We start from the raw sequence: 23,743 nt of genomic DNA on the forward strand, positions 1-23,743 counted from the left end.
ATACCAGGTTCTAAATGCATACTATACCTCTAGGTATGATATCAATGCCACAATAAGGTCAGACTTATTACTGCAAAAGGAAGTCTAACCTGATACAGTGACCAGTGTGGTGTATGCATGTGTGTATTTATACATAAATATATCTGAATTAAAATGGATCATAACAGACTGAACCTTCTATATACACATCTTTAAGAGAATCCAAATAGACATTTTTATTTTATTAAACATGTTACTTAACTTTATTCTAAGTTTGTACAAATAAATCTATCTACAATACTGTAACTTTATGGCAAATTTTCTGGTAACTGTACAATGTTTCCTATTTCCTGAACAACAATTCTCAGCAAACTCACTATAATTTAGACCCTCTGAAGTATAAAAATTTTTAAATAATCCTGGCTCTTTTTAGTTTTTCATTCTGGATTTTACAACCTATTGTTAAAAAAATTAAAAACACTGATCATCCATTATTTAAAAACATACTCTAAAAACTTTACATTCAACAAAACTTCATATTTCAAAGTGAAAAAGCTGACTGAAGAAAAACAATAAAACTTTCTTTAGTAAAACATTTACTGAGAATGCAACCTGCTTTAATTACTACAAAAGCACCTGAGGTAATAATACTAAGAGTAAAAAATAAATGACTTGATAAAATATGTATGAGGATGCAAATAAATTCTGAACATCAAGTTGTTCTAAATACAATCAGTGATGTCAAGAAACCCACTTGTTGAGAAATTTATATGCAAAAACGGCTCGTTTGGGTTGAGAAAATATTTTACATAGAAGAGCGAACAACGTTTCGACCTTCTTCGGTCATCGTCAGGTTCACAAAGAAAGAGGTAACTGACCGGAAGCTGACCACATGTTTGAAAGGGGTTGTGTAACTGAGTGTCGGAATGTAGAGGGCAGTATTAGATGTTTTTAATATACAATTTTATTTATTTTATTATATTAATATAGGTATAAAGGCGTTCCTTTATATTGGTTTATTTTGGGTTTAAGTTGTTGTATAAGTAAGGCTTCTTTAATTTTGCGTTTCTTTATGATTGTTTCTTTATTTAGTATTTGAATGTTTTCTATGGTTATGTTGTGTTTATTTTACTTGCAGTGTTCGAAAACATGTGAAGGTGACTTTTTATGTTCTTTGAATCTGGTTTTCATTTTTCTACTTGTTTCTCCAATATAGAAGTCGTAGCAGTTATCACATTGTATTTTGTAAATAATGTTGGTGTGGTGTTTGTCAGTGTAGTTTTTACATAGTATAGACCTCAGTTTTGTGCCTGGTTTTTGAATAAATTTGGTATTAACTGGAATGTCATATTTTGTTACTAGTTTTGCCAAATGTTGGTTATTTGTTTGCTGATGTCAGGAATATATGGTATACAGCAGTATATGGTTTCGTGATTTTTTGATTCGCGAGATATATTTACTTTAGTTGGTTGATTTTGCTTTCTGTCTAGGCAGATATGTAGATGACACGGTTGCGGGATTCAAATCTACAGAACACATACTTAATTTTTTCAATCACATTAACTCTATACATCCCAATATTAACTTCACATGTGAACAGGAAGAAAGCAATCAAATATCATTTCTTAACCTCAAAGTTACAAGAACCGAAACACAATTCAAAACAGAAATCCACCAAAAAATCACCCATACTGGACTATACATTCCTTGAGACTCAGCACATGAAACAAAACAAAAACTCAACATACTAAGAAACCAAATAAACACAGCCATAAAACTATGCTCACCAGATAAAATTAACGATGAATTAGACAAAATAAAACAATACTTCATCAACATCAATAAGTTTCCTCCACAAACCGTAGAAAACATTATATGCACACACCTAGACAGAAAGCAAAATCAACCAACTAAAGTAAATATATCTCACGAATCAAAAAATCACGAAACCATATACTGCTGTATACCATATATTCCTGACATCAGCAAACAAATAACCAACATTTGGCAAAAACTAGTAACAAAATATGACATTCCAGTTAATACCAAATTTATTCAAAAACCAGGCACAAAACTGAGGTCTATACTATGTAAAAACTACACTGACAAACACCACACCAACATTATTTACAAAATACAATGTGATAACTGCTACGACTTCTATATTGGGAGAAACAAGTAGAAAAATGAAAACCAGATTCAAAGAACATAAAAAGTCACCTTCACATGTTTTCGAACACTGCAAGTAAAATAAACACAACATAACCATAGAAAACATTCAAATACTAAATAAAGAAACAATCATAAAGAAACGCAAAATTAAAGAAGCCTTACTTATACAACAACTTAAACCCAAAATAAACCAATATAAAGGAACGCCTTTATACCTATATTAATATAATAAAATAAATAAAATTGTATATTAAAAACATCTAATACTGCCCTCTACATTCCGACACTCAGTTACACAACCCCTTTCAAACATGTGGTCAGCTTCCGGTCAGTTACCTCTTTTTTTGTGAACCTGACGATGACCGAAGAAGGTCGAAACGTTGTTCGCTCTTCTATGTAAAATATTTTCTCAACCCAAACGAGCCGTTTTTGCATATAAATGTTCTAAATATAGTATTAAGTGCACATAGTACAAGCTAAACTACTATGAGAGTATAGAAATGTTTAGGCTTCCAGAAGGTTTATTTTGCATTATTATTTTTGAATTAATCATATTCTAAATACATAAATGGTACCATCTTTATGTACAGTACTACATTAAATATAATTGTCTTCTGCACCTCAACCAAGAAAAGTACATGTAGGCTACTACAAAAAATCAACAGAGAATAAAAGTTGAAACTTTTGTAAGAACTGACTTACATGTAATAGATTTGTTGCCACAAGTACAAATATTCAATGCAGTGAAAGCTTTATCTTCTTGCTCTACAGATTTGATATACAGGGTGTTCGGAAAGTCACTGTGCACTTATATATTATATATTTATTAACAGACATGTTTCAATATAGAATACAGGAGGTAAATATGAATAACAATTATAAACAATGTTGAAAGTGACCCCTGTTGGCATTACTACAGGCCTGGATCCTTCTTATTTTGTTTCTAAACACCCCTATCAGTTGCTGGCTTGAAAAAAATTGAATAAAATACGATTACAAAACTTCACAGTGACTTTCCGAACACCCTGTAGAAAAATACACGTATAATGCAAAAATAATGTGTAAATAAGACAAATTACATGAAGTCCAACAGAATATTGAAACTTTTCAATGACTAAACAAATGATATTTCCTAAACAAAAAATATATTTTATATTGCAATCTTTTTGGGATAAAGTTATGAGTGTATAGAAATTAACAGGTATTATTTCCTGGCATTTTCTAAATGTTCTTCTGCATGGTAGAAATAATTTATTATAAGGTCTGCTATAATGTGCTAATTAGACCTGGGTTCATTTGCATCAGGTACTACTAATCATTTCTAAATAATTAGAAATGTCTTAAACAAGATATAAATTGCAAAAGTAAAAATTATAAATGAGGTACACACATTTTAAAAGTTACAAATCAACCATGTGTATATTTCCTCTCCTGGACTATCGTTAAAGAAATATATATTATTTTTTTCTATTTCTAACACTGCCTTGAAGAAATATGTAAAGTACTGTTCATTACTGATAGTATACAATAGTAGCAAATTACCAGAATTAGTAATAAGTAAAGAGCAAAGATTACAATATGCACAGAACACTTGTATGGCAATACATCACTTAAGTTAAAAAAAAAAAAATATTGGCACCTCACAAACGACTGTGTACATGTATGTGCATAAAAACATGTTATAGGAAATCATCACCTTGCATAATTTAAAACAATTAAGATATGCAAGAGTACTCACCTTCACTTTTTTCTGATGAATTATGAAGTCTTTCTATTTGAAGTTGCTGAAACATAAGATGAAACACTATACTACACATTTTTGTGCAACTATTTTCAACATAGGTATAAAGAAATGGTTTACTAATGCTAAGTTTAATGCAGAGTAGCAATTATAGAAATTTCAAAAATTGTAGATAGTTTGAGTTGGTCAATATGTAGTAGTTGTCAGAGTAAAACATCATCTTGTAAAGATAAAAACTTCTCAAGAAGCAAAAACTGTGAACATACAAAATTTAAACCCTGACTTCCAAAGCAGGTAGTTCACAAAATTAAGTTAACTTTATGAATTTAATAAGTCTTGGTTCTTATAAGCCAACAATCCAGTTAAGTATGTAAAATAGAAATACACCTTCTGTTGAAAGTTATAAATATTCCTAAACAAGTAAGAACCTAAGACCAAGCAGTATTAAACCATAAAATATCTTCTAACCAAACTGTCAGGAATACCTGCCAGTGACTAACATCACAAAATCCTTCTGCACTGAAGCAATTAAGCTATTAAGCAAAACTGAAGTACCACATCTATGAGTGGAAGAGTATCATTAGAATATTCAACATAATCATAAAATTGAAAAGAAAAAATATTTGAGTTTTTAAGCTCTTACAGGAGTCTTGGCAGTAAAAAGTGCAATACTTTTAACTTGCAAAACCCTAAAAGGTATTCTTGTCCTTAAAGAGAAATACTTATATGAACCCTTTCACAATGGGCTTGTTATACACATGTTCATGCCTGTGCACACATTAATAACTTATAACTTTTGATGTAGTATATGTATCTTCACAAAATTTGGTAGACTTTTATTAAAGATTACAAGTTCTTTTATACACTAAACATTACATTTTTTAATGAAGTATTTTTAATAAAGAATTGTTTGTGAAAATAGTCTGTTTTGTTACTAGTGCAAAGTGATTTCATGTTATCATTAAACAAAACTATTTTCATTTTAAAAATTTCAAATATTATTTATATACTCTAAAACCATCTAAATACATTTTAAATGTTTGTTTCCAGTAAAACTTTATATTTTGTTATTTTCTCTACCTTAACTATGTGGAATCTGTGAACTTGACCAATCTCATAACCATCATAAAAAAATAAAATTGTGTTAGAATGACTATGAATTACAATAAGAAAATACAAATATTTAGGCTACATAGCTTACATGTCAAAACATATATATTTATATATATATATACGTTTTTTATTATATTCACCTTTCAATCATGCCTGGCTAACATAAATTGGATTTACAAGGTACATGTTCACTCATGTTACTGTATACAATAGCTTAAAACTTACCTTTAGTCTTTAGAAAGTAATCTTGTTTTGGCTGTATTTTAGTAAATTAGTATTTTTCAATATACAGTCACATATCAATTATATACATTATACACACACACACACACACAGATTAATACTATTTAGAAATAAGTTCTTAAATTTTCTTAAAATGTAGAGCAATAAATAAAGAGGTAACCCAAATAATTAACTCTTCATGTTATGACCTTTGAACTCAGTTGCTGCTGGACATGGATGCTGAGCCTTTTAAACATTTTATGTGGTGGATACCAAAAACTTACTTTTTTAGGTTTATATATATAGTTAAATAGCCAAACAAAATCAAACTACTTTATCAATACTACAGAATTCCACTGTAATTTATGAAGCATAGTAATTAAGCTGTATTTAGGTCTGAAAAAAAGTAAACTTTGAGCAGACCAAAGACCCAACCTACCTTCTTGAAATCTTAGTTTGAGAAAAAGTTGTAGTTTTTCAACAGATTAAAATGGCTAAGAAAACTACTAGGGGGACATTCTAACCTGTTCATTGATAATTTGCATTTTATAATTTGACATAAGTGTATGAAAGGGACTTTTTTCCAAAACTTCAGAGGAGAATAGGGCAACTGGTTTGATTCAGTATGTAACCCACATCTCAGCAAAATAAAAAGATGCAAGGTTCTTATTTTAAATTCTACCTTGTGAATATTAATAATTTGAGTTTGTAGTTCATAAAAAATTATTGACTTAGTACTTTGGCACCACAAACATCTAATTTTCATCACATGACTCAGAAAAATTGATATTTAGGTGTCCTTTTAATATTTACTTTTAAATTAAGACATTAACTAATATATAATATTAAAGTTTGAACCATAATCTACAACTTGATACTAAACAGACATAAATTCATAAAATAGTACTCAATTAAGCTTTGAATGTAAGCCAACAATTGAGATGACATGGCCTTTGACTCTTGACCCATTCCAAAAAAGTTAAATGGTACATAAAAGCTGCTTAAATATTTTAAATGAACAAGCACTATGAATGTGTCTTTATATATTCTTACATGTCTACAATAACATTCAGTTTCAAAAATCTCTAATGGCAGAAGCAAGGACACCATGTGCTTGGAGGAATAATCAAAAGAATTTGAATAAAATGTTTTTCATTCCAACATCATCACATTCCAGTTTCACGTGCAACTTTTATCTGGTTCCAGCAGTCAAAACAAAAGTAAGAGTAGGGGCTGTCTTTAGCTCCAGTAAGGGCCAGAGCAGAAAGAACAACACCTGAGCTGAACAATACAGAGCAACCAGCAGAAAAAAAAAAGAAATGATTTGGATAAGGGGAAAAAACCCAAGCAACTGGTCTGATCAAAGAATAGGAAGATAGGTAAAGACTCCTACAATCTCAACTGAAAGTATCCACACCCACAGTTGAGGTGCGAGGAACTTCAAATTAAAAGGAGGAAAGTTTGGCATTTCAATGGGCAGGAGACATTCATGCACGTGTAGTTCCCAGTTAAGGATACACTCAGAGAAAAACCTGAGGATGAAGGGACCCACTCCACGTGAAGAACTGGTTGAGTCATAATAATAAACTGGCCACAAGATTCATAACTCCGGGAACATGACACACCAGGAAAATCATGCCATGGTCAGTGGTCTAGTGCAGAAGATCCAGAGTCTGGAAACACAGATTTGGACTTGGCTCCCTTTTACTTGGTAATATTGCCAATGACAGTGAACCTCCAGAAAGAACCATATCACCTACTTCAACAGGAATGGGAAAAATAATACAGTCTCTAATGAATTGCAAAAGGTTTCAAGATGTGAAAATGGAGAATAGCCTCCATGAATGACAACCAACCCAAAATAATCTCTGGGGAAACAAGGAAAGCCCCACAAGTCCACCACAGAATGATCTGTAAACAGGTGAGACTCAATATGAGGCAGAGGAATACAAGATCCCACTGTGGTCAAGTCACCAAGAAAGGCTGGTCTTGATCCTAGGTGGAAGGGTGATAGGATGGTCCAAGGGATTTTGGGGGAAGCTCCACCAGCCAAGAAGCATCCAAGGAAGGAAAGGTGTCTTTACCCACACAAAGTGGATGAGGAAACCCATAACCTCAAAAGAGAGAGAACCACTTATCCAGAGAGAAAAGGTATGTTATTGTTAATGTCTGCCTCATATCAAAAGTGTAGAAGACATGGCTTGATTAAGATGGGATGTGAACCTCAAATTAATAAGATATTAACAAGATAAGAGGGTAGTAAAGAAATTCTCCAACTTAATGAGAAACCCCACCTGAGTGTCTTCTCAAAGAAGGAAGTGTGAGTTACTGACTGTCATGAGAAGAGGCAAGCAAAAGCCAGTTGGTTATCTAACACCAGGTCCAAAGACCCAGCAAGTAAAGATGAAGTGTAAAAGAGCATACCACTTGATAAAACACATATAAAGCTAAAAAAAGACTGAACAGCAGTAGCCAGAACTAAAAAACAAAACCCCTGTGGATGAGCTGAAGAAAAACAACATGACAAGAGAGAAAAAACCCACCAAAGTGAGAGGTAGGATTCCAGAGTGAAGCAAGGTATCTTCAGATAAGAATACAGCCAGGTTTGGTTTGATTTGATTTGAATTTCTTGCAAAGCTACCTATCTAGTCTGTGTAAGACTAGAGGGAAGGCAGCCAGTCATCACCAACTCTTGAGCTTCTCTTTTACCAACGAATAGTGGGATTGACCGTCACATAACGCCTCCATGGTGAAAGGACAAGCATGTTTGGTGTGATAGGGAAAATACAACCAGGAAAGAGTTATAATGCAATTCCAATCTCCTGTGCATATTGAAGACAACAAAGAGGAGAAAACAATGGAAGAAGATCCAGTAAATGGGAGCAAAATGGAAGGCAGAAATTCACAGAACTGTAACCAAAGACAAAAACCAAACATACTGAGAGAAAGCACTCATTACAAACAAATGATGAAAATGTAGTCTACAAAATACATAAAAATAAGAAACATGCAAAACTACAAAATTCAACCTAAAGCAGAAAACAATAGGTAATAACTGAAACACAACACCAATAAAGGAACTTAGGAGATAAGAGACCTATAAATGTAAGTCCACACAAATAATCTATAAGACAAAAAACTTGAAAATAAAACTGAGCCAAAAGAACATGAGAAAGGTACCAAGTTAACAATAACAAAGTAACTCTTAATCTAAACCCCAATTAGATGTGACTAGTAGTAAAGATATAGGAATTTACAAACAAAATAATCAAATTCCAAATGCAAAATTAAATTAAATTAACCTATATTTTAAAAGATGTGTAAAATACAGCATACCCAACACTGAGCAGAAAAGACATGAATGACCTAAATTACTGAGTGATGAAATTACATCCATCTGCAGAAGCTCACATAAAGTCACTGAATATAGATGTACCAATGAAGTGTGAAAAATATACACATAAAAAACATCACATATCTCGGAAAAGAACACCTAAACCTAGCAGCTTATGTGGTGACAAGTAGCAAGTGTTTTAGAAAGAATTTCCACAGTTATATCCCTCTTCCCAAAAGTCATAATATGAAATTATAAATGGTCAGCCCAAAATGTAGGACACAAACTCCTGCAAACCAAAGCTTGTGCTTCCCCAGCATAAATCATTAAATTTCAAATTCACATCAACAAAGAATTTGGAAACAGAAACATTTCTAAAAGAACAAGTAGAAACAACAGAAATCAAAAGTTAAAGTTGAAACTAATGTAAAGTTGTGACCAATTACACTCAAAGTCTTGTAGTCATATGGAGAATGCCAATCAGGAAGTGGAGATTGTGCTGCAGTAGCAGAATGAGCTATGTCTGCTAATAAAGGTGGCACAATATGACTGGTAGAGAGTAGTCACATATCAACACATTCTATCTCAATGGCACAAAAAATTATGAAGTATAAAAAACTGGTGTACTGTTGAAAAAAATTTAGCAATGCTCAGAGGGTAAATCAACACTGAAATAACTCTGGGTGCAGGGAGATGGCACAGTTTCAGAATTTCCCCAAAATGCAACCAGGTGGTTCTAATTAACCATTCAGCCCAATGTGTGTGAAAGAAGACCATGGCTTATTTATTTTCCTTCCCTTAAAGATGTATTCTTTTTGCATTGTGTTCTTATTGGAAATTGAATCAGGTACCATGAATAACAAGTTAAAAAGTGTTTCAGAAGTTTCTAAAATTTTGTTCAAATGCTAAGTCTATGATAGATAATTATGCAAGTATGTTGCTTTTGCATAAAAGCTGATAATTTCTAACAAAATATATTCCCCTCAAAAACCATGCAAAACACAACTACCTCATGTGTCTATGTAAAGAAAAACAAAATACTGAAGTATATTACTGAAGCAAAGCTACATGAAGGCTATCTATACAAAACATCCCTAATTTAGCAATGAAAGAATAGAAGGAAGACAGCTAGTCACAACCAACCACTGACAACTCTTGGGCTACACTTTTACCAATGAATAGTAGGATTGACCATCAAATTAACACATCCCTATGGCTGAAAGGGTGAATGTGTCTGGTAGATGAGGATTCAAACCTGAGACCCTCATATTGCAAGTCAAGCACCCTAACCACCTGACCATGTTATGTTAATATATTTGTAAATAACATACCTTTTCCAGACTTTATACACAAATATTTCCCAATAAGCTGACAACATTACAGTTTGGAACGGGTCAAGTCTGTTCATAGCAGCAGACTGTGTTCAAAAATTACTTAACTAATGACTGGTGGGTTATGCTGCATCTCATTTTAGCACAAAGTATACGATTCCAAAGAAGCCTAAACAAACATTTCCAACAACTAAAAAAGTAAAACTAAAATTAGGTAATGTAGAAATTAAATTTTGTTCTAAAGCCAAATCTTGGTTTTAGATTCAACAAAAGTCTCACATGGGCAGAACATATAAAGATAACACAAAATCATCAGCAAACTCATTAACTACCCTTTGACTTGTAACTGGCAAAAATTAAGGATGTAAAGAAAATACTATCCTAAAAATATGTAAATATGAGGTCTGTTCAAAAAATACACAGACTGATGTCATAAAACAAAATGTAACTTATTTAGAAGTTACAGGTCTGGGACCCCTTCAAAGTACTCTCCTCTCCAATGCACACACTTATCCCAACAGTGTTTCCACTTGTTGAAACAGTCCTGGTACGCTTCTTTTGTAATGTCCTCCAGCTCCTTCGTCGCATTTGCCTTAATCTCGGGAATCGTCTCAAATCTTCCTTTCAAGGGTCTTTTGAGTTTGGGGAACAAGAAAAAATTGCAAGGAGCAAGGTCAGGTGAGTGGGGGGGCAAGAACAGTGATCGAGTGTTTGGCCAAAAACTCACGAGTTCTGAGGGCTGAATGGGCTGGAACGTTGTCGTGATGGAAAAACCAGTCATCACTCCTCCACATTTCTGGCCTTTTGTGACGGATGGGGTCCCTCAGATGTTTAAGAACTTCAATGTAGTAAGTCTGGTTCACTGTGGAGCTTTCGGGAGGTACTCGTGGTGAACAACACCCTTAGCATCAAAGAAAACTGTCAGCATCACCTTGACATTGGATCAAACTTGGCGAGCTTTTTTGGGTCTGGGGGATGTTTCACCCATCCACTGGGACGATTGGACCTTCGTTTCAATGTCATAACCATAAACCCATGATTCATCACCTGTTATGATCCTTGACAAGAAGTTTTCATCTTCTTCTGAACGATCAAGCAGTTCCTGACAAACCTGGACGCGATGGGCTTTTTGTTCGTCCGTCATCAGGCGTGGCACAAATTTCGCAGCAACGCGGTGCATCTTCAATTTTTCGGTCAAAATCTTGTAACAAGATCCAAGTGATATCCCACACTCTTCAGCAAGCTTCCTGACAGTCAGACGTCGATTTGCCCGCGCCAAGGTGTTGATTTTGTCAACGTGGGGGTCATCAGTTGACGTGGTAGGACGTCCAGGACGCTCATCATCTTCAATGGACTGTTGACCATCCTTAAAATGTTCATGCCACTTAAAACATGCCGTACGCTTCATAGCAACATCACCGTAGTCGTGTTAAGCATAGCAAAAGTTTCAGTTGCAGATTTTCCAAGTTTAACACAAAATTTCACAGCAAGTCGTTGCTCCTTCAGGTCATTCATTCTGAAATCTGCCAAACGAAAAAATTGCACTTCACTTATAACCGTGTAGCTAATACACAAATGAAGATATCTGCAATAGGGAAATGGCATCGTAATCAGCTGATCTGTGCGAACCTAGCGACACCAAGCAGATTCCCCTGGAACCAACTGGAGTCACGCAATTCAAACAGTCCACGTATTTTTTTAACAGACCTCGTATATATATGACCCATCATTGAATATTGCTTCCAGGTTACTACAAATATATCAAACACACTTAAGAAATTACAATGGGAACAGAACAGAATATTAAGATTAGCACTAAAGTTTTCAAATTACACCCCCTCCCTCATTAGATACTCAAAGTAAATTATCATTAAGACAGACTATATACATTGACTAAAAACATTATAAAGGCAGAAAGATGAAAAACATTAATCTCTGCTCTTTACATCATTACATGTATACCACAGAAAATAATATGCCTGTATATGTATCACAGCCAAACATATCAAGAGTTTTGTTCATGTTTATATAACCAATACCACATCTTTTCTTTATAGTTTGTACACAGGACAAGTAGACTGATCCAAGCCAAATAACAGGATTTATAAATTCAACCTATGAACCTGAATACAGACCATTTATCTTTGTCAAAAATTGTTGAAATACAGAATATCAGCCTTGGCCTTCACTTTGGCATCTCTACCTCTATCATTTCTCCCTGAGAAATTTATATCCTTTAAAATCTTAATGCCTTCCAAACTTAGCAATATCACCCCACAAACTACTAATCAGAAATCTCTTTTTAACAGAATAACTAAAATTTCACCTTAGAAAAATGTAATCATTACAAGTGCAGCAAAGAAGAATACTGATATCCCTGAAAATCCAAGATAGTTCCTTTCTTTAAAAAACATATACTTGCCACAAATAAATAATATTAGAGAATACAATAACAGTGGAAATTGAAGCTTTGTCAGTTTGATAAATCTTCGAGCTGAATGTGGTGATGCATTGTTTAACATACACAAGGTACAAATAATACCAAACAGACCTCACCATAAATTCAAAATGATATCAAGTGCATCAAAGAGGTTATTCTTGATAATATAATCACAGTCATATAAGCTGATGATGTATATGGGTTAAATGCAGATGATACTGATGATATCAGCAACACAACTCAACTTCCAGTTGTTAGATTTGTACTCAGAAAGGCTGTCTTAGTGATGAATTTGTGGCATTTGTTCTCTTAAAATACAAATGCATCAATGCAAATGTTCAAAATGCTTTAGTTACCTTGATGACTACCACAAAAAATAGATATGAAAAGCTATTGAAGTAAATGCTATAATAAACATGCTAGCATAGGTGAGAAAATCAAAGGATGTAAAACTCTCCTTCAGAAAGAGTTTCTATTGGCCTTGTGCACCACTGCCATTCACAGTGACTGAATCTCTGCATGTTTAAAAGATGTGAAGTGCAAACAATATGGAATATGATGGGGACACAGTCAGAAATATTCTATTTATTCACAAATTTTCAGAAATTATGCTTTCTCCTAAAATCATTTACTAAAGAATTTTTTCCAAGCTTAGAACAGCAAAGATTAAAAACTTATGCCACAACAAATGAATGGAAAAGAAAGATGTACTCCAGTTACAGAGAAGTTATATCAAGCAGTAACTGTTGTTGTAGGGCAGAGAGCATATAAACCAAGTGGCTGGAGTAATGATACTGTGACTAGTGTCAATAAAATGCTTCATGTTCAAAATGTCATGGCTCTGATTGTTATGGAGCACACAGACACAGATAGACACACCACACACACACACTTATACATATATATAACCATAATATTTTAAGCAAAACACATTGAAATTAAACAAATTATGCTGCATTTAAATAAAAAAAAAAAAAAGATCCTAGGGTACAAGCTACAATGTGAGATTATAAAATGTATCCCAGGTTTTGGAGGTAACTATAGAAATAGGACCCATATTGCAGTGGAGATACAATATCTATCAGTCTTAACCTCCAATTTGCTTGTCTCACATGAGAAGATTAGAAATTAGGAGAGCAAGATGTGGGTACTCAAACCCACAACATCCCTTCACTTCCTGCAGATAGCTGTGGGAAAGTGACTGCTCTCCCAGGTTAAAAATAAGATAAACATAAAAAGATGAAAAAATATAAAAAGTAATACTAAAATGAAAATAAAATAATAAGGAAAATAAGGTACTAGCATGTGGGGGTAAGAAAGATAAAAACTTCTTGAAGTTAGCATGCCTGCCCCCCAGTATGATAGAGGCACTAATTAACACAACATTGAACCATATCATTATACTAACACTGTTGTGCTTTTACACGTGGCTAAAGGTGTACATTTGCATAAAGTAATGCCAAGTTCTTAAATGGCCATATTTTTAACTAAAAATAATTATTAGTAATTTTAGTACAATTTCTCTTATTTTTATTTCTTTGTATGTGTTTAGTACATTTTTGTATTTATTACAGAATAATTTAATAACTTTATTTAAAATTTTTTTATTAAATTCATTAATTATTCATTTTTGCATCACTATTTCAACATTATTAATAAAATATTATAATTTATTACAAATTTTACAATATCTGAACAACTGCTAAGTTATAATGTTTATAACACATGGGTGCAGCACATTACTATCTAAGCAGGGTAAACCATAAATTGGAAAGTCAAAATATTTTTTTTTTTCAAAAATATTTATATTGATATCCTTTTTATTAACTTCTTTAATTTCTGAATCTAAGTAATGTGTGCCTGTATTAGAAACTGAAATATTTTCAATTTCTAATTCTGTTGGATAAATGGTGTCAATAACATTATATATTTCAGAACTATTTACGCTCATTAAATCATCAATATATGTGTAAGTAAAAATATCTGGATTTACATAGTTTTCAATAAATACATTTTCAAAACAGTAAAAATATAAATTTTCTACACAAGTTGAATGGTTAGCTTCCACTGGAACTCTTATCACTTGTTTAAAAGGTTGTTTATTGAAAAATATATAATTATTACAAATATATCTTATGTTTCTCAAACTATTTTTCTTTTTCCAGTTCTATAAAAATATATCGATCTGTTAATGAATTTAAAACAAAGATTAAATCATTCAATGGTATTGTGGTATATAATGTTGAAAAATCAAATGTTTGATTTTTTTGTTTTCATTTTGATTTTCACGCAAAGCTACTCAAGGGCTATCTGCACTAACCGTCCCCAATTTAGCAGTATAAGACTAGAGGGAAGGCAGCTAGTCATCACCACCCACCACCAACTCTTGGACTACTCTTTTACCAATGAATAGTGAAATTGACAGTCACATTATAATGCCTCCACAGCTGAAAGGGTGAGCACATTTAGTGTGACGAGGATTTAAACCCACGACCCCCAGATTACGAGTGGAATACCTTAACCCACCTGGCCATGCCTGGCCTCAAATGTTTGAATACTATTTACCTGCTCACACTCTCTTAGAGATTCTGGAATAGGTTGGTTATTTTTTTATTATCCAAAAGGTATTTCTTATTGTTAATACTCACATTTTTATTTTACCAAGTAAAATACTAAGTAATTTATTAAATATAGGTGGTTGTTTAATAATTATTTTTACTGAATTTGAAGTATATCTAAATTTAATTGGAGATTTATGTAATTTTGGAAAAGTATAAAGAAACAGCATATCTACACAAGAATTATGTTTAGAAAAAAGTTTATGTAAGCTTTAATGAAATTATCAATTACCATATCTTTTGACTGGTTGGCAAGTTTAAAAGTTTGTGTATTATTAAATTTCCTTATCATAATTAATCCATAGAGTTTTTTGCAAATTATACCAATGTTACAATTAGCTTTATCAACAGGAACGAACATTTTACTTGCAGTTCTTGAATCTTAATTTTTAGCTGAGAAATGATAAATCTGTATGGTATAGTTTAAAATTTATGGGGGTTAATTTATTTTTTAAGCATACGTAATTTCAATTCTAAAAACCACCTACGTGGATAAGCTGTTATATAATTAAATTTTAAAATGTATTCATCAATATTTGTTCAAGAGACTTGAGTATTATTTTTATTACATTTTGTTGCTATTCTGTATTTAGCTCCTTTTTTGATTATTTCACACAATATTTTGTCTTTTATGATATCTAAATTACCAGTAATAATGTTTATAAAAAGTATCAACAAGTAAACTATTTTCACATTCATAAGGTAAATTATTAACATCTACATTTAAATTAGCTAAAAAACATTTATAATTATATATTAATGGATCAATTGGAACTGACGATAGGTCTAAGTTTTTACAAGGAAAAATATTACTGTTTATAGATTGACAAATAATTTTAGAAAACTGTAAGTCATTGAATATTTTATGCCTAAATTTAATTATCAAATATATAAGTTTTGCTTTCCATTTCTCTTTTTCAAAACTCGAAACATCATTAACTTTTAATTGATATTTCATAATGTCTACAAGTAAGTGTTAGGTATTATCATTTCAAAAGTTATATTTATTTGTTACGTTAATTAATACTTTTATTTTGGGAAGATTAAGTTCATAAATCTTTTTAAAAAATGGTTTATATATACTAATGCTAGCATAAAAACTATTATCTAAATAACTACATAATTCTGAAAAATTAACCTATTTTACTTTATTATTTACTTCACCTTTAGTTTTCTTATTTTTTATGAATAGTTATCTAAAGAAAAAAATCAGCAATACAATAATCATTCCTCAAATTCAAAGCAGTAGAATTATTGAAATCTTTGTTTAATCCATATGTTTTTAGTTTTAAAATGTAAAGGTTTTTCTCTTTGAAATATTGATGTCTTCATTAACTATTTCTAATATTGTTATCTTAACTGAGGTAGAAGGATGAATCCTAAAATGTTTCAATTCTATAGAATTCATTAAATTGTTTTTAACTTGAGATCTATGTAAATTTACACATACATATAATGGGTTTGAAGTTTGATCCACATATCCCATTTTATACTTAGTACAAGTTAATAAATAATTTTTTTTTCATTTTACATCTTTTCTACAGTTGAATAACCAAAAATTATAAATTATCATATCAATATTACAGATTTCCACTATGATTTATCAAGCTTAGTAACTAAGCTGTATTTAAGTCTAAAAAATATGAAATTTCCAGCAGACTAAAAACAATACATCTTCTCGAAATCTTGGTTCAAAAGAATATTGAGGTCTTCTAACATATTAAAATGACTGAGAAAACTGCTCTGGGAACATTATAAGCTGTTGACAGGTTATTCATTTGCCATATATTGAAATAAATGTTTACAAGAGGCATTTCCAAAAATAAAAAGAGTTGAATGAGTCGACTGTGTTTGAGGCCGTACATAAGCCATATCTCAACAAAATGAAAAGATATGAAGTTCTTATTTTATATATTCAAGCTTATTGATATCAGTAATTTGAGTTCCTGATTCATACAAAACTACACAGTTAGTGCTTTGACCTCACAAACATCTAATTCTAATCAGTTCCACATTTAACATACCACATAAAAATTGATATTTAGGTGTTTTTGTTTAATATTTACTTTCAAATTACAAAATTCATATATATTTCTAAAATCTGAATTATAATCTACAGTTTGATACCAAACTTATTAACACAAATCCTTAAAATAGTAGTTCAATAACATTTTGAAAGCAAGTCAACAAATGTGATAAAGGCCTATGATGTGAGACCTATTGCAATAGGGTTAACAAATTTCTTAAACAGGGAGCCAACACAAATTGTATCATGTAGAAACGCTTGCTGACAGTGCAAAGGTTTGAGCAGTTTGTTACACATCTATAGAAATAGAAGCAATTTTCCATGATACATAGTAATTTCCAAGAGTTTCTTCAGCCTTTCCAGAATCACAATTTTTTCTAGGAATTCCAGGGTGTGTGCAAACTCTGTAATAAAACTTATCCCAGTATTAATATTCCAAACATTTACCAATCCTTTTCTTATACTCCTGTAACTTTCCTTATTTAATTTTGAACATTTAAAATAAATTGGAATACCAAAGAACCTTTTATTTTCAAGAGAACAAAAAGAAGAACATAACCTGTCCTCACATGACAACTCATTCATCCCTAGTAGCTCTCCTCTGATAACCTTTCAAAAATGAAATATCTTTCTTTGGATAAGAGAACAAAATTTCACATAATACACGAAATCTGTTCTGACTAGTGATTTGTAAAAATTGTAAAAACAAAAAACAGACCTTTTGTAGTCAATATTTCTTTATATACAATCTAAATATTCTGTTAGCTTTACCACTTCAAGAGAGAAAAGTTTTGAAGATTGCTTATGAATTATGGATAATCTTACTACATTTATCATAATTAAATATCACTGCAGCTTCCAGATGTTTTGACAAACAGACCAACTGAACTAAGTCTCTGTAAAAATCAAAACATCCTCATTACAGACAAACAACCTTCCAACTATGCTCATATCAATTTCATGAATGTACATGAAATATAACTATGGCCTATCCACAGGAATAAAATAGGAACTACGAACATAAGCCCCAACTGAAACAGATTTTATTTTATCTTTTACAAATCATCTGAAACATGCACTGTAAGAATCTTGATGAAACCAAAACCAAAAGCATGATAATTGAAAAATCTAAAATAGACAGCATGTAAAAACATAACAGAAGCACAAATTGAAATAAAACTATGCAAAAAAACTGAATAACAGAACTGTTGAAAGTGGAATGGCAACCACAGGTGATGGCATAGATTTCTCTCCTTTTGTTCATTCAAGAACACATAATATGGGGCTAATGGATGAAAAATAACTTTCATGATGAATGAAATTCTACATATAACCACAAAAAGGAAAATATAGAAAGGGTAAAAATAGACAGGTCCAAAAAAGGAAATGGAGTCAGAGTAAGGTAAGACAGACAAAAGAAACAACAGAAAAATAACAAATACTGAAGCTATGCAACTTCCATCCAGGTCCACAATGAGAAATGAACACCACAAAAGACCATGTCTGCAAGAAGGAGGAAAGTGTACAATACAATTAAATGCAAACTGACCCAACAAGTCTCAACAGCGGGGGAACTAAGTACAGAAAGACAGAGTAGAAGTGGAACAGGCTAAGCTATTAAAGAGAATGGAATAAAAGTTTCCAGAAAATAAGGAGAGGTAATGAAGAAGTTTGATAAGAGAAAATAAGAAGACAAGAAAACTTAGCACTAGAAAATGCCATCGATGAAAAGGAGACAGCATCCTAAGTGGAAGGAAGGAATCCATGGATTAGGAATATAAAGAACAGAATGGAAGAAAAAGCATAAGCCATGGTAAAGAAATTCTGGAGTCAATCAAGTAAAACCAATCCAAAAACATGTCAACATGGACATATACAGGGTGGACCGTAAGTCCCTACCCATCCATATATCTTATGTATCCAGTGTATCTGTGTGCTATCCCTCATTCTAGCTGCATAATATTATGCAATGCCATGTTCTGTGAGACACTGTCCTCAACATTGCAGGGGTTATTGTTCCAAATATCGTGGCAACAGCTGCCTTCAACTCATCATTAGTATTATAGCGTTGTTTAGACACAACATACAGATGGGTAGAGACTTACGGGCCACCCTGTAGTAAGAAATGGGATGAATCAAGAAATAGGCCAAAAAAACAAACACATCTCAACTGCACAAACTGGGAAATTTCCAAAACTTTGAAGTGATATGCTATTTTGAAAAACATTAAAAATACCTCCTTTCAGCTTGGAATTGCAATTTTTTTTAATAAAAAAATTTCCTTTTATACATCCAAACACCTTCAATATGATTGACATTTACTGACATCTACACATCAAAATTGCCCTACTCTTAACAGCTTAGGTAACATCTATAAACCTAAAACTATTATATATATAGATATACAGTTAACACTCAACTGTTTCATAAAATATTCTGTAATTTTTCATTTTGCCATCTGTTTACCAATTTATTCAATATCTTTGTAATACTATTTTTGATTTCAATGAAGATAAAGTAAATGTATTCTGTTTTGTTTGAATCTTGCAAATAAAATTTTTGTCAACTTTTAATCTTTATTCTTAAACTTCACTCAGTTTGTTTCTTAACTTAAAAGTGTGCATTTTCTTATAGAAAAGCCATATTAAGCTATCTGATGAGCTCACCAAGAAGAACTGAACTCTTGATTTTAACATTGTAAATCCATAGCTGTACTAGTAGGGGGCTAACTTAAAAGTAAAATAAACCCTAAATATCAATTTTTGTGTGTCACATGGTATGTAGAATGCAACATTAGTACAATTTAGATGTTTTTCTTGTCAAAATACAAAGTCTATAGTTTCATATGAATTAGAAACCCAAATTACCAACATTAACAAGCTAGAATGTAAAATATGAACTTCATATCTTTTCTAGTTGCTGAATTTTACTGAATCAAACATAGTGCTACAAGAAATTTATTAATAATTTCAAAGATGAGCCTGAAAGATTTAAAAACTAACACAACAGGATAATGAATAAACTCAATTGCTAGCATTCACACTAACAAATGAATTATTTAAATCTATGAGATCCACCAACTTTGAAAAACTGTGGAATTGGGAGGAAATCTTAGAATTTATATATCCATACATAATATAAAACCATTAGTTCTTAATTTTCCTATTTATTACTGACTAACTACAGTGATGTTTAAACATTTTTTTTATGTTGCATTGGATTGATCACCACATTTACCAGCAACAAGGTCATCCTCATTACTTTTTGCATTCAACTCAAATTCCTACACTTGGCTTACAGAGAATAAGACAGACATTTCCACCTGCAACACCTAGAAAACAATACAGGTTTTGTACTGTTGAAAAAAAGCAAATGCATAAACAAGATCTCAAAAACCATATTAAAGGAGTAACATGAAGGTAATTTCAATCAACTTTTCTTATGATGCACTAGAAAACAATTTTCTCCTCTTTGAAGTTCAATTTTTTCAATTGAGAATGAAAGTGAATTAATATGAAAACTTACAAAGGTTGAAATATAGAAACATTTGGAGAACTAATCACTGTATAATTAGATTTAAATGTTACATGCTGGGTAAAAATAGGTTTTAGTTTTTTTTGTTGAAGAGTAAGATGACAGAAATACTCATCTTTCTTATAAGTTATTACAAGAAGATATTCACAACTTTCCTATTCCTAAGCATTTTATAGCAAGTTTTGGGTTTGACCTACATCAGACAGCTATTAAGCCCTTGGTGTCAAGAATGATAGAGATTAAATATAAATCATCAAGGTCACACTACATGTTTTCTATGATTAAAGGAAGTCAAAGATCAGATATATGAGCTTATTTTCTTTTAGGTACATTAACAGCCAGTGGTCAGGTAATTCAGATTAGGAAGTTGCTTACACTACTATTATTTTGAGAGAGTGGGAGTGTATGAAAGCTACCCTTGAAATTTAAGATTGTTTAAGTTACCATTACAGTGAGAAAAGTTTTAGAGAATCTGATAAAAGAAAACTTACAAAATAATTTAGAAGATTATAAAATAAATGAAAGCCACTATGAATTAACAATACAATAACTGCTATGACTTTATATTAGACAAACAAGCAGAAAAATGGAAACTAGATTAAAAAAACAAAAAACATCTTCACACGTTTTTAAACATTACAAATCAAATAAACACAAGATAACCATAAAAAAACATCCAGATATTAAGGAGGGCAACAAATATAAATGCAAAATCAAAGAAGTCTTATTTATACAGCAACTAAAACCAAAATTTAACCAATATAAAAGAATACCTTTAATACTGATTAATAACCTAACATCCACCTGCAACGCCCCTACAATCTGGTACCTGTTTATACTCTCGTTCCTAAGATGTGTCCGTCAACGGTCACATTTAAACACTCTCCTTCTTAACCTGTAGTTGACCAAAGAGGTCAAAACATTGTTCTCTCCTCATCAGTAAAATGTTAATACCTATACCAGCCATTCTGAGATACATAGAGAATTAACTTAATACTTGCTTTCCGGTTTTAAAGCATGTCTTAACTCTTCACATACATACACAAAAAGCATATTTTATCAAAAATATCTGGGTATTTTTTAATTATGGAAGATGCATATCAGTTCTACAGATGTTTTTCAGATATGGCATGGTGAAATCTAGGTACTCAATTTAAAAACATGAACCTGATATTTCTGTTAAAACACTGTTAAATGTCTTTGAAAATCAAACATATAATTAAAACAAGTTATGTAATTCACTAAGTCTACTGCAAAATTAAGCTATATATATATATATATATATACATATAACAATATTGTGATAGCAAATATTTTAACCAACAGTTCCAAGATAATTTGAGTCCTTAAAGTGACATCCTTATTTATTACAAATATGAACTGTCTGGTAATTCCATTTAACTGCAATTTATTTATATATTAGTTTCCCCTTTTAACATTACAGTGTTACACAGCTCGATTACGTTATATTTCGATCGGTGTTTAGGAACAGTTTAAGGAACTGTAATTGATAACACTAATACGCAAGTTGTAGATCTATAATCTCGAGTTGTTAGAATTAACCAACTTTTTTTCTAATCTATAGGAAGTATATTTTGTGATAATTTTTCGAAGTGACATTATTTTTAATTGCTTGTACTAAAACTAAAAGTTTTATTTACATTTTTAAGGGCCAAAAATTCCTACGTTAAGCCTAACGAGTTTATACAGCATTGCTAAGCCTAAATTATCAAGACTACTTCTTTACTATACCACACAATATATGCTTACTAGTTTCAGCCTATCTACTAAATCTTTTTTACTTCCACTTTTTGATAATCCCCGTTTTTCGAGTTCTTGCTTTAAATCCACCACTCGAAGAGTCGAAATTGGTTTGCCATTTAACGAAATCTCACTTTTATCCGCCATTTTACTACTACTACTGAAAATTAACGCCCTCTATCCCTGTTGATGCTTAAAAGTGAAATGCAATACAATTTACTCGTTGCATTGATTTAGGTTTAATATTTTAAAAGACCAAAAAAAGGATCTTTAGAGCCTGATAAACAACTCAGAACGCTTAGAAACCTGTGTTTCTCTTTACAGTGCGAGAAATTTGTGAAATAAAATTAATTTGAGAGTAAACCATCTCTGAGCTTAATACAAAATACAAAGGTGTAATTAAAAATGAATTACAGTTACTCCTATCTTCGATTGCGGCCTGGCATGACCAGCTGGGTTAAAACGTTCGATTCGTAATTCCAACGTCGCGGGTTCGAATCCCCATCACACCAAATAAGTTATTACTCTTTTACCAACGAATAGTGAAATTGACCATAACATTATATCGCCCCAGGGCTGAAAGGGAAAGCATGTTTGGTGTGACGGGGATTCGAACCCGTGACCCAGAGATTACGTACAAACTTTTTATCCTTAAAATTTAATAAATAGCATTTATAACTTCTGATATTTGTAGTTTTAAATGTGTTAATTTTGTTACACATTTCTATAGAGAAGAAGAAAATGACAGAAAGAAAAAGTAATCAGTCCTTTTTCACAGCAGCAAGCTACAAGCTTATAAGCGGAAATAATAATGCTTCCTCCCCAATGGACAGAATGTAAACAGCCATCGTTTAACTTTGCACTGAGACAATAACAGCTTATTTACATAAATATACACTGCTTGCCAAAATATTAAGGCCAATGAACGTAAAGAAAAAATATGCATTTTTGCGTTGTCAGACTAAACTACTTATTTGAGTAGAGCTTCGAAGGATCAAAATAAGAAAAGGGAAAATACAAATAGAATTTTTTTTAGCATTTAATAGGGAAAATGTTAACACTATGAAATTAACCTAAATGCTAGTTGGTCAAAAGTTTAAGACTGTACTGAAACGAATCGTTAATCGGTAAACACGTAACGAAATTTAGTCATTTGTGTTCAAGCATTAGCATTGTCAACATCTTCCACTGACATCTCCTGTGTTACATTGGGTAAAAACATGGCAAAGGCTAAAAAGTTGACAGAGATTGAATGTAGCAGAATTGTCGAGCTGCAAAAGTAAGGTCTCTTAATGTGCCATAGCTGGTGAGATTGGGCATGGTAAAACTGCTGTTGCAACTTTCTTGAAAGACCCTGAGGGATACGGAACGAAAATTTCAAGTGGTCGGCCCAAGAAAATTTTGCCGGCGTTGAGCAGGAGGATTCGACGTATTGTCTGGCAAGACACCAGCCGATCATCGTACCGGATTAC

At 31.9% G+C, this 23,743-nt stretch overlaps 1 protein-coding gene across 2 annotated transcripts in view; it reads right to left on the reverse strand.

The window, feature by feature from the left end:
- The window catches only part of LOC143256879 (apoptotic chromatin condensation inducer in the nucleus-like), a 39,059-nt gene extending 16,611 nt beyond the window's left edge, over positions 1 to 22,448 (reverse strand). For both annotated transcript variants that reach the window (XM_076514685.1, XM_076514684.1), the window contains exons 1-2: positions 22,281 to 22,448; positions 3,890 to 3,935 (exon numbers count right to left, since the gene is read on the reverse strand). In XM_076514685.1, coding sequence (XP_076370800.1) covers positions 3,890 to 3,935; positions 22,281 to 22,418 — 184 coding nt within the window. In that variant the 5' untranslated portion in view covers positions 22,419 to 22,448. The remainder of the gene's footprint in view (positions 1 to 3,889; positions 3,936 to 22,280) is intronic.
- Between the last annotated feature and the right edge of the window lie 1,295 nt (positions 22,449 to 23,743).

This window comes from Tachypleus tridentatus, chromosome 7 (assembly GCF_004210375.1).
Source record: "Tachypleus tridentatus isolate NWPU-2018 chromosome 7, ASM421037v1, whole genome shotgun sequence".
NCBI lineage: Eukaryota > Metazoa > Arthropoda > Merostomata > Xiphosura > Limulidae > Tachypleus > Tachypleus tridentatus.